Source organism: Balearica regulorum, chromosome 21, assembly GCF_011004875.1.
Source record: "Balearica regulorum gibbericeps isolate bBalReg1 chromosome 21, bBalReg1.pri, whole genome shotgun sequence".
In the NCBI taxonomy this organism is placed as follows: Eukaryota; Metazoa; Chordata; class Aves; order Gruiformes; family Gruidae; genus Balearica; species Balearica regulorum.
This window is the reverse complement of record NC_046204.1, coordinates 1,744,383-1,759,568: the sequence shown is the minus strand read 5'-3', so window position 1 is coordinate 1,759,568 and position 15,186 is coordinate 1,744,383. Positions and strand designations below refer to the sequence as shown.

The 15,186-nt window shown below is 39.9% G+C and overlaps 1 protein-coding gene across 2 annotated transcripts in view; it reads right to left on the bottom strand.

Moving 5' to 3' along the window:
• Positions 1–3,717: 3,717 nt before the first annotated feature.
• The window catches only part of MMEL1 (membrane metalloendopeptidase like 1), a 29,450-nt gene continuing 17,981 nt past the window's right edge, over positions 3,718–15,186 (bottom strand). For both annotated transcript variants that reach the window (XM_010304984.2, XM_075773177.1), the window contains exons 15-23: positions 15,084–15,167; positions 14,711–14,814; positions 11,706–11,764; positions 9,427–9,546; positions 8,946–9,079; positions 8,324–8,389; positions 5,952–6,047; positions 5,204–5,280; positions 3,718–4,787 (exon numbers count right to left, since the gene is read on the bottom strand). In XM_010304984.2, coding sequence (XP_010303286.1) covers positions 4,688–4,787; positions 5,204–5,280; positions 5,952–6,047; positions 8,324–8,389; positions 8,946–9,079; positions 9,427–9,546; positions 11,706–11,764; positions 14,711–14,814; positions 15,084–15,167 — 840 coding nt within the window. In that variant the 3' untranslated portion in view covers positions 3,718–4,687. The remainder of the gene's footprint in view (positions 4,788–5,203; positions 5,281–5,951; positions 6,048–8,323; positions 8,390–8,945; positions 9,080–9,426; positions 9,547–11,705; positions 11,765–14,710; positions 14,815–15,083; positions 15,168–15,186) is intronic.

The following is a 15,186-nucleotide window of genomic DNA, read 5'->3' as shown; positions in this document are numbered from 1 at the left end:
AGTTTCACAGTCCTTCTGCTAAGACTTAAGCGAACAAACATAAAAGAATGCAATTTGCAAGGCCAACACTGTCCTATGAATACAGTAACAAAGAACAGTAGCTTGTACTTTAGAGAGAAGGATTGTAGGCACATCTGACGAGCCCTAGGGCCATGTCTGTTATCTGTAGAGTACACGCTAAGTTAATATTAGTGTAATATTTGTAGTATACTTGTAGCTGTTATCGTCCAGTTAAAACAGTTAATAGCATTGTATTACCGGCCACAACTTTGGTCGACTCTTCTTCCGTAACCTCACGCTTTTGTTCTCGTGCATAACTCCGTGACCTGTCTCGTGAGCAAGGGACCTCTCCGGCACGCGGGGAACGTACAGGGCTCTCTGCCCCGCTCCCCAGCCAGGACTACTGCTGTGTTTCTGACAGCGCAACGAGGAGGTCTGCAGCTGATTGATAGCAAAAAACAGGAGCATGAAGTAGCCAAGCAAAAATGAAGCTGGCAAGGACTGTCTTTGTTCTATTACTTCCTATTTGTAGTAAATGTATCTTTTTGCACTAATAGCTTTGCATGCTAAATTCATATTTGCAGCTGGACCACTGCAAATATGAGTAAGTGTTATATGTAAAAGATACTGTGCCAGATTCTATCCTTGAATTTGCAATATTGTTCATACTGGCAATCAACAGTTTGTGTTATTTCTTTTTTTCCCCTTCATATATGGTCTCCTGAATTTTACATTAAAAAGTTCCTCCTCACATTTGCCCTTTTTTTTTTTTAATATTCTGCTGCTAAAAGATGTAGGCTACCTAATTTTTCTGTCCCTAAAGAAGAATTTCAATTGTAGTTTATCCTGAGGTACTGTTAATGGTGACTTAATAGACAAACTATTGAACAGTGTAGTATTTAAAATATCACTCTCTTAATACCCCTAGAATAACAACATTTTCATGATGGCAGGCAAACTACCTGAACTTATTATGAAACGTGCGATTGTTGGGCTAATCTAGACCTAACTGAATGAATCTCTGAGCGGAAGCTGGCAAGGGAATTGTACGTTCACAGCAGGGCTCTGCTGAGGAGTCCAAGGATAACTCCTTTTTCTTAGAACAAGCGGAGAAAATCGGTGTCTATTACTATGATATGTAGGGGGCAAATATTAAAGGCATCTCAGGCCAGGACGCTTTTCTGGCAGAGTCCGGTGCGCTGTAAACACCTGGGTTTAAAGGCATGTGAGGACAGAGGAAAGAAAAGCACTTTGGCCAGCTTAGCTTACTGGAAGTGCCACGCGAAAATAAACCTCTGCTACACAAGGGAAAAAGCTTTTATTACCTGACTACAAATTTTAGCATTACTGTATGCATGCAATCTGGCATGGAAAATCTGAGTAAGTAAGTGAAGATGGACGAAATGGTGTTAAATACAGTTTATTTTGCCTGCCACCATACACAAATACTCAAATAACAAAAGCTGCTTTATCAGAGCACTTGACTGTCTTGTAACCAGTCATTGAATGTTAAAACAAATTAAAATCCTTTCAATAGGAAACAGTAGGGAAATGATCTTTCTATGAACATCAGTTTTAGATGTGATGAGAAAGGTGAACCTCACTTAATGGCCAGAACAAAGCTTGGACAGCATTTCATACTAAGGAGGGTTGTAGTTATGTCAGTTTTTATACAGATAAAGAGCAATTTAGAAAAATAAAGTCCCTAGCCTATTACATGTATAATCTAGGAGCAAATACAAACCTAGTCTGTGTATGACAGTCAGTTTTAACAAGGCATAGGACCTGAGCATTTGGTTAATTCAAGACCAAAAACTCTTTTAAAATGAGTAAGAAGTAGAATGGAACATAATTAGGCTTGTCTTCAACATCCAGTTGCAAACATCTTCAAGCACTCTTGTTATGCAGAACTTAGGATTGCTAATTCTCACTGGATCACTGCTATATTGGCCTTTTACCTCTCTAAGGATGGCAGGCAGAAAATATCATCATTGGCATGAAGCCTTTTAAGACATCAGAATCTCACGAATCTGCTGGTACATCTGTAATCTAACTACATGGTTCTAGTCCTGGACGGACTAAGCTTGTGCTTAGTCACAGTTTGAATTGAACCTTGATTAATGTCTAAATTAGTTACTGTCCATCCGGGTGTGCAGAGTCTGTGTTATCTCCTAACTAGCTTTAACTTGCATCCTCTTTGTTAATCTTTCAGTCGTATGGCTGATTTACTATACTATATGAAATTGCTTCTGTGGTGTTTTAGTAGCATTAAGTCTGACTTTAAAAGGTCGTGGTGCTCAGTAGCAGAGAGAGCTGGAACTTATCAAACTGGACAAGCATCAGGTGTAGTAACACTACTGTGAATTTGGGGGGTTTTGTTTTCTAAACTAATTCAGCTCTGAGGTAAAGTACCAGGACCACACTGTACCTTATCCACTATCTAACAGGAAATAAACATTACGTGTCTCGCCAGAACCAAAAGTTTTAACACCTGAAGCACTTCAAACTGTATGGAGGTGTGAGCAAGACACATACGTGCCAGGTTCTGTACCTCTGGGTTTCCTTTAGGAGCTTTTATGTCACTTAAAGGGGAGCTTAATCCTAGTGTAGAATCCTGTATCTTTTTTTTGTTTTTTAAGAGCTCTCAGAGCTTGATAGTGCACTCTCCTATTCACCATTTTTTGGTGGTTGTTTTTTTAGTGTGGGTCAATCCCAAGGTTTTCAGGCACTTATATACGTGAATCCAACAATTCCCATCTGCAAAAATATCCTTTCCTTCCAATTAATCTGCCTGAATCAGGATCTTTGTTAGAATTCATGTGGTCAAGCGCAGTTCTCCTCAGGTAATAGACTTAGCTGAAATAAACACAAAACCACAATGTAATTCAGGTTGCATTCCCTTGAAGAGGTCTGTATGTATATATAGTCATCTGAGGTGCAGCACAGAAAAGAATTAGATGTGAACCACTTTTTTGATTACTATTAACTGCGTTGAGAGCCAAATTCTAGGCTTTGTGTAATATTTGTTTGCAGTAGGCAGCTCTACTGGTGGGTGCTCAACAGTCTGTTCTTAGTCTTTTGAAGAGAGATTAAATAAACAAACTTGCGACTAAACCCTCTTACTACTTATTCTCCCTTCTGTATTTAACTCTCAAACTCTGAAGGGCATAGAAGAGTGGTTAATCCCTGAGGTAGCACTGATTCTCTGAGGAAGTTACCTTCCAAGATTACTTTTAAGATAGAGACAAAATGTAATTGAACTGTATTCTCAGCTACAGTAAAAGCGGCAATTCATCTGTAGACTAATTTCACTTTAGCAGGTAAAATTCATGCAAAAATCAGGGGAGTTTCATTCAGAGATTTAGCCGGCTCTTACTGTCAAATAGCCAGAATAGTTCAGTGGGTCATCTCTCATGGCAAAGCTTCTGTTAAGTGATTTTCATTTCCTTCCCTGTTTTGGATAATCAAAGCTTTTGCTAGCAGTGAGCTAACAAAATCTGCGAAGCAAATGAAGAGTGGGATTTGGCACTTTGTAAGCTAAGCACTAGTAGTTACTGTCTTGCTTTCCAGTGATTTCTGTGCTAGAAAGAAACGCATTTGCTGAAAGAGTATTTAAAGTTCACTATTAAGTGTTGCCAGTTTACAATATTATCATTATATTAGAATGCTTACTGAGGAAGGCCACCCAAAACTCTCTATAGTAAAATGCTTGCTGAATTGGCTACTGTGATTTTGGTTTTTTTAATCAAAAATTAATACTTGTTACATTTTCAAGTGTAAATACTGAAAAATAGCCTACGGCAAAATGAAAAGGCACAGGATTAAAAACAGCTGAATTGTTTCCATGGATACACATTCGCTATTTGGCAAAAAGTATTTTACACACTTTCTACAAGAATAAGCATAATTTTGAATATATCTGTGAAGGGAGGGACCCTGTCATTTTAACCATAACAACAGAATTTGTACTCCTAAAAAGTAATCTTTCTATCTAGTAATACCTCACTTTAATGTCACGTTACAGTTGTTCTTTGGAGCAGAGGAACTCAAGTGCAGAAGGAGAGTGCAGCTTTGCGTTGTTAGCAGCCCAAAGGCATCTTAACACGCAGCTCACTTGGTAACAGATCGAGACAAATAGCAATCTCTTACAACAAAGCAGTAATCAAAGTGCAAGTATACAGACAGCACGAGAGTTTAAACTAGCTCTAACCTGAATTTGGGAAGAATGCACCAGAAACTGGATCAGAATACTGGAAAACAGTTCAGTGAAACATCTGAAATGGGTTTGCTGAGTCTCAAAAGGCATAGTTCTAAGACATATTAAAATCATTGTTCCTTGCTGAAAAATAGAAATGTAGTTGTTTGTTGGTTTTGCTTTTTATTTAAGAATTAGTCTTTGTAACCCTGATGCAGTATCTTAATAACAGTCAGGATGTCATCTGAAACAGTCATTTCTGTTCTGGCGCACGCTGTGGCTTTCAGCACAGCCCCTCAGTCACCGAGATACCTGTGTGCTTCCCAGTGGAACTGTAAGAGCGCGAGTGCCGTAGGTTCCTTGATTCTCACTACAGTAGCTGCACCATTAGCCTTGGCTGTGACTGAACGGGGTAACATCAGGCACATCCTTGGCAAGAACTGTTTGTTGCGTCACCAGAGTATGTGTCATTCTTGCCAGTGTTCTTTTTGGTTACCACACTCTGCATTTCTCTGCAGGATGCATGGCTGTGCCTTTTTTACAGTGGAACACCTCTGAGAATGCTTCAAAGTTCTGCAAAGATCCCATCACCCTAAACAAAGAGAAGGAACTTATTTACATGGATGCAGTGCATGGAGATTATTGCTCTGGAAAGCAGAAAGCCATGTCCGTAAAGTGATTTAGAGTCTCATAACTCAACTACAGTCTCAGAATATGGGATACTTTATGCAAGAAAAATACAGCTAATATGACTCATGAAATGCTAGAAGAGGCAGAGCACATAGTAAGTGGCTTCTGGGCCATTCTCTATAGACTGGCAAATTTACCAGGCCAAGCAAAGGAATGTACTCTTCAGCCATGTCCTACAAGCTATGGGAGAAATTCTGACAGTTCCTCTAGATTTATCTTGTCTGTTAGAATATAGCTGCTAGCAGTGAGCCACTGTCTGCTCTGCGCTGTATTGGCTGCACCAAGTTATCAATCAGTAAATCAGTTTGTAAAACCCACCTGTATTTCAGAGGGCTGTGAACATCTGTCTTTATTGACTGGCTAGCATATTCTGGTCTGTAGGAACCACACCAAACCTGGACAAGGAGGATTAATCATTAGTGGGTCAGGACTGAAGGGAATTCATGCTGGGGACTTCTCACTGTTTTTCAAAGTTTTTCCTAGGAGCCATCCCAATTTGTTACAATACACTTGGAGTACGTTTTATAGAGGAGGCAGAATAGATACAATTATTTACTAATTAGTTTTTCTTTTATCAAGTTCTTGGATCAAGATCTGATGCTTTGGGATCTTGATTTCACCTGTGTGTTTCCTCAAGCTGAAGTTGGAGAGTCTGAGGCACAGCACTAAGTGCTTTGGCCTACTGTCAAATATTTGACCTACTGTTAAATATTTGTAACTCTAAGAGTGTAAACACATGGGAGTTTCTCATCCAGGCTGAAGGGTGAAATTCACTTCAGCAAACCTCTTGATTCTGCATTGTAATAAAGTGGCATAGAGGAGAGTAAGTGGAATCTGTAGCAACATCTGTGACCTGAGTACGTATTCCTATTTCAGGGCAGCTGGCTCGGTATTTCTCAAGCATTCAGGTTCCTCCAGCACATGTTAAAAAACGGATGAAACCCTGTCTGTATTGAAAGTAAAAGGAGTCTTCTCATAAATGTTAGTGGAACCAATATTTACAGGAAATGGCAAGCTAATTTGTACTTTCATGCAGCATGTAGTGGCTGCATCCAAGTGGTTTTACCTGGGCAAAGTTGAGGAAGAAAAGCTGTTTGTGGGACAGATTCAGTCCAGGCAACTTTGGCTCCTTCCCTTCCCGTTCCAGCCACTTTAAGTAGGCCTAGAAATGAGCAAAGATTCGATTCAGAGAAGCAGCAGGATGGCCTATTCAGGCACGATGGATACTTTGAATGTTGTTTTGGGATGAGAGATTTTAGTCACAATGTGTATCAATGTGTCTTCCCTTCTGTATTTCTCTAGTTTTTATCTTTCTAATACCAATGGTACAGCTAATTTTATGAAAAAGCTAGCATCGTAAGTACTCCGTTGACTTTTCTAGTAAAGAATGAAACACAAAGATAACTTGCATTCGGCTTCTTAATACAGTAATCTTTGAACTGAAAACTATTCTAAAGCCAGAAAACCCACCAAACTCTTACATGGAAGTAGAGTTTTAGAGGAGTAGCTATTGTTGGCCAGCTGACCTCCCCTGCAAGAAGCTATGCGTGTTCCTTATGGAGTCACTTGGAGACCTGTTCTGAATTCCTGCAGGAAGGTGGCACGCACCGTTTTAGTGAAAGGTATGCCACCACCCCAACGGAGCGTTAGTTTGCTACTGCGTGTCAGCAAGCAAGCATGACAAAGCGTTACTGCTAGTCTCATGTTTAAGTAGAGCTGGTGATATACAGTAAATCCGTAATGCTATGGAGACTGAATTCCCATGACTCCAGTTTGAAGTAAAATCATCAGCTTTCCCATGACTTTTTCTATAGGAATTTCTATCTGGAAATGAAGTGTTAAGTCTTCTCCACAGATCTATGGTGATGATTTTTGTCTTTTCAGGTAACTGCTCATAAAATAGCAGATAATAACCTTGCTCAATGTTAAATCCATTACCTGTTATTGTTACACATTAATTGGCCAATTTTCTTTTTTTAGGTATATTGACATAATGGAGACAAGTTAATGTGTCCTCACGCTGCTTAATTTCAAACGTTCTATTACCTATCCTCTTAGTTGCTGAGCTAGTCCCAAAGCACACAAAACATAAAAGGTAGAGCTGAGGGTAAAAATACATTCAGCACCGCAGAACATCAGAGGATTCTGTACGCAGGCAGTTTACGTCATACCACACTACTCTTCTACATTTCTAATAGCTTTTAGAACGAAGTACATAGTCACTTTAATGAAGTAATTAATTTTAATGGTATCCCTCAGAGTCAGAATTGTCAGTTTAGATTTCTGAAAATTCAGGATGTTCTTCTACAAACACCCTTAACTGTTGCCATATTCAAAACACCAGAGATAAAAAGTTTTACCATGATGTCTGTTAGGATTATTTGTAGGAAAGAACATTCCATGCTCACACCTGAGCTCCATATGGAAGGAGCCTTTGTGCTGATAAACACTGTGTTCCTATTCCTAACGATGGTTTGCAAACCTGGAGGATTAGAGATACTGGACTTGCCTGAGCCTGGAAGCTGACTTCCCCTGGTACAGCAGGAGAAATACGGCGATACGCGATAGTGTTTGTAACAGATAAAACCATGCTGAACAACATCGTTTTTCAACGGCAGCATGGAGGCAGTGCTCTGAAGTACCAGTTGCATTTCTCTTGTTTTGAAAATAACTGACTGGTTGAAGCAACCTTTTACCTTGAAAGAGGCAGGCAGTTCTGAGATTATCAACCCTTGTATTTTTATTCTGCTTCCTAGCTGCATGAAAAAGAAATAGCAGGAAGGTAGAAGGGACTTCTTGGTGTTATTTTCCCGAAGCTTATAAAACGTGTGAAGAAAGCAACAAAAGAGCTAGGCTTTTGGAGATGGGTATTTTGGTAGATATGATCTGTATCCCTCTTGGGAAAGAGATGGTATTTCCATCTATTCTTTTCATGTCCTACCTGACGTGTCACTTTTGAGATCAAAGATGAAAAGTGTGAGAGAAATAAACTTGGAAAAAAAAGTTGCTCTGCTTCATAATATCACCAAACTGTGTTGCCAAGAAACTAGTGCTCCGTTGCCATGTGACAAGCTGTTTAAAGTTGTAGCTGCCATTTTCAGAATTAAGGGCTTTAGAAAATGGAGGGGGTTTTACCTTTTTCCTAGCTAATACTGTGCCTATTTATTTACCTGAGACAGAGATATGCAGCATGAAGCATTGCAGTGTATCAGACTATAGCCAGGAGAATTAGGTGGTCTTCTCCTGGGTGCGAGAATGCCAACAATCCTACACAGGGATTGGATCTATGGCGACAATAGCTTCTAGATAGATAATTGAGGCTTTAAGCGTTTGACTATGGTAACAACATGTTAATTCTCAACTTTTGTGTGACAGAACACGTAACCCCATTGCTGAATCCCAGGGGTAAAGTTCACTCTCAGTATATTTGAACGTTACCTTGTAAGCCTGTCGGACTCCTCCATTATCTGCAATATTTTCTCCTAATGTGCTTATTCCACTGACCTGTAAAACAATCATCATTCACTTACTCTAGAGTCAGTAACATCAGCAACCCTAAGAAGCACAAGCTGAAGCACAGTCATACATCACAGATAGACAGTCACGTCTGGAACAGAAGGAAGCAGTGACTTTGTGCTGGGGCAAAGAAAGGAGAGAATGAAAATAAAAAATTAATAAGGTAAAAGCTGTAGATTAGAACAGAGAGAATATATATGAGTATAGAATGAACAGAATATGGGCTGCTGGGCAGAACATATGCTAGCAGGACTGGCAAAGTACAGGAGCAAACACCAGATTTCCCTCCCCCTTGCAAAAAACACCTCATAGGGTCTGGCAGCAAAAGCACACATGGCCCAGTTCACCATTAACCCAACTGCACGGGGATATCGCTGGTTTTCTAGGCTACGCTAGTATCCCTAATTTACAAGAAACAACCCTTGTATCTGATTTCCAGAACAATTAGCCTGAGTATGTGGGGGTTTATGCTTATTCTCTACTTACATTCATTACTTTTCTGTATATAAAATACAGTGGTGTGGAAATGGTCGTTTTTACTTACATTTTGTCCTCCAGCCAGGTCCCATGTGTAGTTCCCATACTGATAAACCATACAACGAGACTGCTCCTTGAAATGCATCGCTGAGAAATTGCTCCACCAGTCAAACATATTTCCATCTCTATCAAAATTCCTACCTGTATGAAAATCCAAGAAAAAAAGGAAAGTTTTGAGTGAGATTATGTTGAGCAACTGTTCTTCCAGTGTAGCACGGGTTATTAACGTTAGAGCCGCACTTCTTCCCCTCTTTTCTCCTTTGATTTAGATGGTTACTTCTTGTCTGACATGCTTAGTTCATGAAACAATCACTGCAAAATGTTCGACAGAATGTTAATAGTGTGCCTGTACTGCTTCCAGATAGTGACTTAGCGCATATGTGGTCATGTGTCCACGGATACTTCAGTCACAGCAGTGTGTAACTTTGATTTCTTACAGTGTAATGAGTGCAACTGAAAGAATAATATCTTCTCAGTTATCTTCTCACCATTGTCATCAAACCCATGAGTAATTTCATGCCCAATAACCATCCCGATCCCTCCGAAGTTCAGGGCTTGTGGTTGGTGTTTGCTGAAGAAGGGGGGCTGTAGAATCCCAGCAGGAAAAACTGCAAAGAGGAGAAGAGAGAGGGAGATACTGTACGGTAGCTTTATTTTTGCATACTTTGCAGACAGATTGTTTGCTTGGTTTAAGTATCAGGAAGGGACATAAAATATAAAATTATTAGAAAAAACATCATGCCTCCTCATGTTAAATTGTTTCTCTCTTGATAAGTGGGAAACGACAAGGTAATAAAGGTTTAATTTAGCACATCTGCAACTACTGTATCTCCTTGTTTGAGAACCAAGCATCCCTTACATTTCAACTTAGCCTAATTTGGTCTATGATGTACGCTGCAGTAAGTCAAGAACAAAATGTTTAGTAACTGTCTTTTGGAGAAAGGTACAGTTTGTGGTTTAGAGCCATTTTATAGGGGAACTAATGGATGTTTTATTGCGTTATTTCTGTTAAAGAAATGTTAGCAACCATATGTGGATTACCAACAATACTTGGTGTGTAAAACATGCACTGCAGTAATTCCCACAGACCACCAACTGCACTTGGATGCCAGTCTGGGGTGGAGGGGGCAGGAGGAAGTTTTATCCTCCTTCAGTCTACTGGCAAAAGCCTTATATAGAATTAATGGGATTTAGTCTTCATCCCATGTACATAAGATGAAAAGCACGTACATTTCTAGAGGAATTAAGACTACAAGCAATTCATTCTAATAAGATACTTTATAAGAAGTGAGATATCGAAATTATATAGCAACTATTTCATTTAGAGACAAAAACCTTTTTTACTATATAGAATGTTTTATCCATACAATTTTGGGGAGAAATATGTTAAGACCGACTGCAGTAAGGCAGAAGCAGGAAATTGAAAGTAGTGTGGAATATTACTTTCCTCAAACTAGAGACAGGAAGAAATGGGATTTAACTGACATCTACACTATTGTGGGTAGCTGTGCTTGGATCTTTGGCTTGTATATTCATCTTCAAGTTGCTTAAACCAGTTACTTCCATATTACTTACAAGGGCAAAGTTGTAGAGGTACCATTCACCTTTAAGATCTGAGTTCCCTGCCTGGAAAGCTGGCTCGCAGCTGATTACGATCAGCATAGAACCACTGTGGATAAATAGGGAGCCTGAGCTTGCCTACAAGCACAGCTCCAGGATGATGTGCACTAGCAAGCTAAAGGAGTGCCCTGCTATGGCTGAAGGACTCGCCACAGCTTTTACTGTACCCGCAATACAGAGGTAAGTGGAAGCTACACAAATGGAAAGCAGCTCTTTCCGATGAGGCTAGAGGGCTAAATTCTGAGCACTTTGGATGTTTCTGCTTTTAGCAATTATCTATGTTTTCCCTTGTGATGGTTGGTTGTGTTTTTTTTCCATTTCTGCCCTTTGCCTTGTGTGCAGGGTACGGTTGCTGTCTGGCCTAAAAAAAACATGGATTTTTCCTCTTATGGTATTTGGCAGTACTTGAATAATAGATCTACTTGGCAGTCTGAGAATTTGAATAAGTGCCACTTAGTAGAAATGATTTGGTTCCTCTCCTGTTTGGGGAGCTCAGAATTCAGTGAGGACTCTACAGCATCTGCAGGCTTAACCTGAACCTCTGGCCACCTGCACCAGCTCAGAGATCAGGGAACATGAGGAGCCAGGCAGGTTCGCTCTGTCTTAAGTCTGAAGATCTTCTCTGTTAAGAACAAGAAAGGTCAGCCCAGCAACTCTGCAAAATCTCATAGATCTGACATTCTGTAAGCAAAGGCAGGTGTCTTTAGTCTTGTATGCCTCTTTTCAGTACAATTTCAGTACCATCTGTACAGATAACAAACTGGAGAGCTGCCCGTATGTTTATCAGGAATGTGGAAACATGAGTACAAACAGCCAGAACACACTGAGCATTCTCTGGTCTCTGAAGCTGGCACTCGTGTAGTAGCAGTTATGGTCTCAGGCTTTCAAACATAAGGCTGTTCCAATTACAGTATATAAAGTTTGCCTGCCAAGTGTGTGTGTATGGGGGGGGGGGGGTGGTGGTGGTGGTGGGTGGGAGTAAGTTGAATATTCATCAACAAAGCAACTGCTTGAAAAGAACAGCCTGTCTACCTTGCCCAGAATTTGTGTAAGGCAGGTTTGCCTCTGGATAGCAGGCTTGTTCCCTTGTGGTGCAAAAAGTGATTAATTAGTTCCATGCAGCTGTTTAAAATTGTTGTAAACCTACCTATCTGGTTCCGATTGGGGGAATAGAATGCATTGACCACTGCAGCTCCAATTATCCATCTAAAAATAAATGTTGCACATGGTTAGACATGGGGTCTTTTTATACATTCTTTTTATTGCATTATTATTGTTTAAAAATGCAGACTGCATATAAGGAAAGGATTGAGCTAGGGAAGAAGGGTGCTATTGAACACAGCTGTAAAGAAATACTAATACCAACTGGTGTCTCATTTATGGGCAACTTTCATCCAAACCAATGCCATGTTAAAGTGAAAAATGCTTTTGCTCTTGAATGTTGAACAGCTACATCAGGGTGGAATGTGGTAGCTGTTTAACACTATCTGAGCTTCAGAAGAAATGAATAGTTTACATTCAAAGGAAAATTGGCATTTAGAGGACACTTTGAGCAGTAGAAGGCAGTTATTCCAACTGGAAGTTAAGACCAAACTTGTCTGTTGAAAAATCAAAACTGAATAATCACAGTTGGATATGGCTGTATCTGGAGTCCAGTATCTCATAGGTGATGACTGTAACTTTGAGAAGTAATTTTTAAATAGGCTTCCTCCAGAAACTCTCTCCAATAGCTAGATAACTTTTTATTCTTTGTATTTGTCTTTCTCCTTCCCTTCTACCTCTGATGTACGCTTCTAGTCAGCCTGCTCTAATGAACCATGCTGTAACAATCTGAAGCCATGAACTTATCATAAGTATTCAGCAGCATCAGCTTAAGATTCTTCTTCCCACATCTCTTGTCCTTACAGTATCTTGTAGATGCCCTAGTTGCTGTATCTGCTATTATTTTGACATAACTGCTTGTGGGCTGCTCTGGAATGGCATCAAACTTCCTGCTTAAGAAATACAGTGCATATCAAAACTGAAAGATATAGAAAAGTTGGTTATTCTGGACTAACAGAACAGAGAGGACTGCTCATCACAGCCTGGGACCAGGAATAAGTACTAGAAACAGGCTGTGCTGATATAGCTACTAGCCTGTGTATAACACGTGCATAGAGGAGGAGTATGAATCTGGCTCTGAATTTGAGGGAGCACTTCAGAACAAAACTGTTTTGAAAAATTCTCAAGGCCAGACTGTTGTGAAAACACATTCTTGGTTTGTAAGCCTCTCCTTGGCATGCCTGATATGGAATGTTTGTAGCTGGCCAGGTAGCTTGTAATAACTAGATACCCCCCCACCCCCCCCCCCCCCCCAAGATGAGCTAATATTGCTCATACTATTAGCTATATACTGTCCTTCAGTTTAATTAAACAGTAGTCTGGAGTGATAAGTGGTTTCATGTCTCCTTGGAGAAACTCTTCAAGCTGCTGGATAGACATCACTAGAAAGATATGGTTCATTACATGGAAAAAGTGGAAATTATTGGTATTTCATATCCCATCAAACTACCAGGCAAAGAAGGCCTAATTCAGGAATCCATGAAAATGTTCCCACAAATGTGCTTTAAACCACACCTAGAATGAGCAGAGGTGTTGGGAATTTTGGCTAAAGGGCTACCATCCGTCTCTGCAGACAGACTGGAAAAGGCAGCAGTGATCTATAAAGCAGTTTGTGCATTAAGAAAACCAATGCTGCACAAAAACTTTTTCCTATGAGGAGCACCATGATTGAGTCCTCAAGAAATGAGGAAGCAGACAAAAATGCTCTGGTTTTTAGTGGACTGATGAGAAAACTCCCTTAGTGAATTATTCATCAGTAATTCACTGGAGGTTTTTAAGTGTCTGCATCACGTGCTCACATTTAGAGTTACAAACACTTTGCAGGAAAAGGGATAGAAAAAATAAATAGGCTTTGCAACAATTAACTTGACTAATGCTTCCCTTTGGAGAGTTTTCATTTACTTGCTTATTAATAACTTGGTGTTACTCTACATTTTGTGAAGAGGTGTTTGAAATTCTTACTGGAATCTACTTTCCTTTGTCTCAAGACATTCTCTTCCAGCATCACACAGGCTGGAATCCTACTAGTGAACAACACATCAAGTTGGTATTAGCTTCCTTACTTCTGCCTTCCATTACAGCATATCTGTCACTCATGTATTCAGCAGTAGTTTAGCAAGATAGCTGTGGTGGAGGTGTCTGGCTCGGGAAGCTAACTGGACTATTAAAAGTTCAGATTGGCTAGCTCATAGGTCTGGAAATCAGGTCATATTCCAAGGCATTTGTTTCTGAACATGCAAGCCAGGGCTTCTGGGACGTATCCATGTCGTGGGCTTGGCAGGAGCTCAACTGCACTTGAAGGGCTGGAGGGGTCGTCCTGGTGATGTTGTGTAGTAATGCTTCTTGCTGGTTAGTGATGCCAACTGCTCGCTTTGGAGCCGTTAGTAACAGTTTATGAACATGCTACTTTTATTTGGTTGTTTTAAGACTAGCACTAGCTGAGGATTTGCCTAAGAGTGGAGAACTGTGAGGTAACAGCTAGGGCAATGCAGGCTAAGCCCCGAGACTTACTCGGCATGCGTTCACAGAGTCAAAGAAGGGATCGTGATGCAGCCAAACTGCACCTATGACAGGAACTTCCTGAAAAATATATTTAGACTTTACTAGGTGCAGTATGAAGGAATTGGCTGGAAATAGACATAAAATAGAGCTGGTGTTCAACTTCCCCAAGATCGGGTACACTTCCAACAGAATTCCGGCCAGAATATTGTAAGCTTTTTTCCCCCTGACTGTTTTTTAGAAGTTTTGTGATACTGCTTATCTCCTCTCCTCCTTGCTGAGTTGTCAGAAAGATCTGTTACTGCTTTTGTGTTAAGTAGCTTCAATGTAATATCTGAATGGGAAGCAACTTGATGAAGGATTAGAGAGATTCCAAGGGAAATGGATGAATTCCTACCACAAGAGGAAATGAACTACTTGTTTAATTCCAGGAAATAACTTATAAGACCTCAGACATAAGCATTCTTGGCTATCCATAGCATATGACTTAAACATGATAACCATTATTTCAGAGTTCAGATTGTGTCTGTAGCATGCAGTCTGGAAACTTACATATCTTGGTCAACTTTCTCTCGAAGCTTTTTCAAACTCTTTTGGGCTCCAGCTCTCAGGTTTTCCAGAATGTTTTCAAAGTAATTGTGTTCACTGAAGTTTAACTGAAGAAACAGATATCCAAGTATATCAGTAAGCTATGCAGAAAGAGGAATTCCTCATGCCACTGAATGTATCTTGTTAAAAAATGTTTTGATTGCAAGGTATCATTTAACAGTTAGTTCTTTGCATGCATTTATTTATAAAACATGCAAATACAATCATGTTTGTATGCTGGCCGGTCACTTGGAAATTACAGTTGCACAGGTAAGTATTTCAACTGGCAAGGAAATAAGCATAGGCTTTTATATTGAGGTATGCACAGCATACTTACATTGGTGTATTCCTGATCTAGTTTTTCATTCTGATCTTCCAAAATATAATCTGGATAGCCGATTTGTTCTTTAATTGCCATTGCCTAGAAGAAAAGAGTTTAA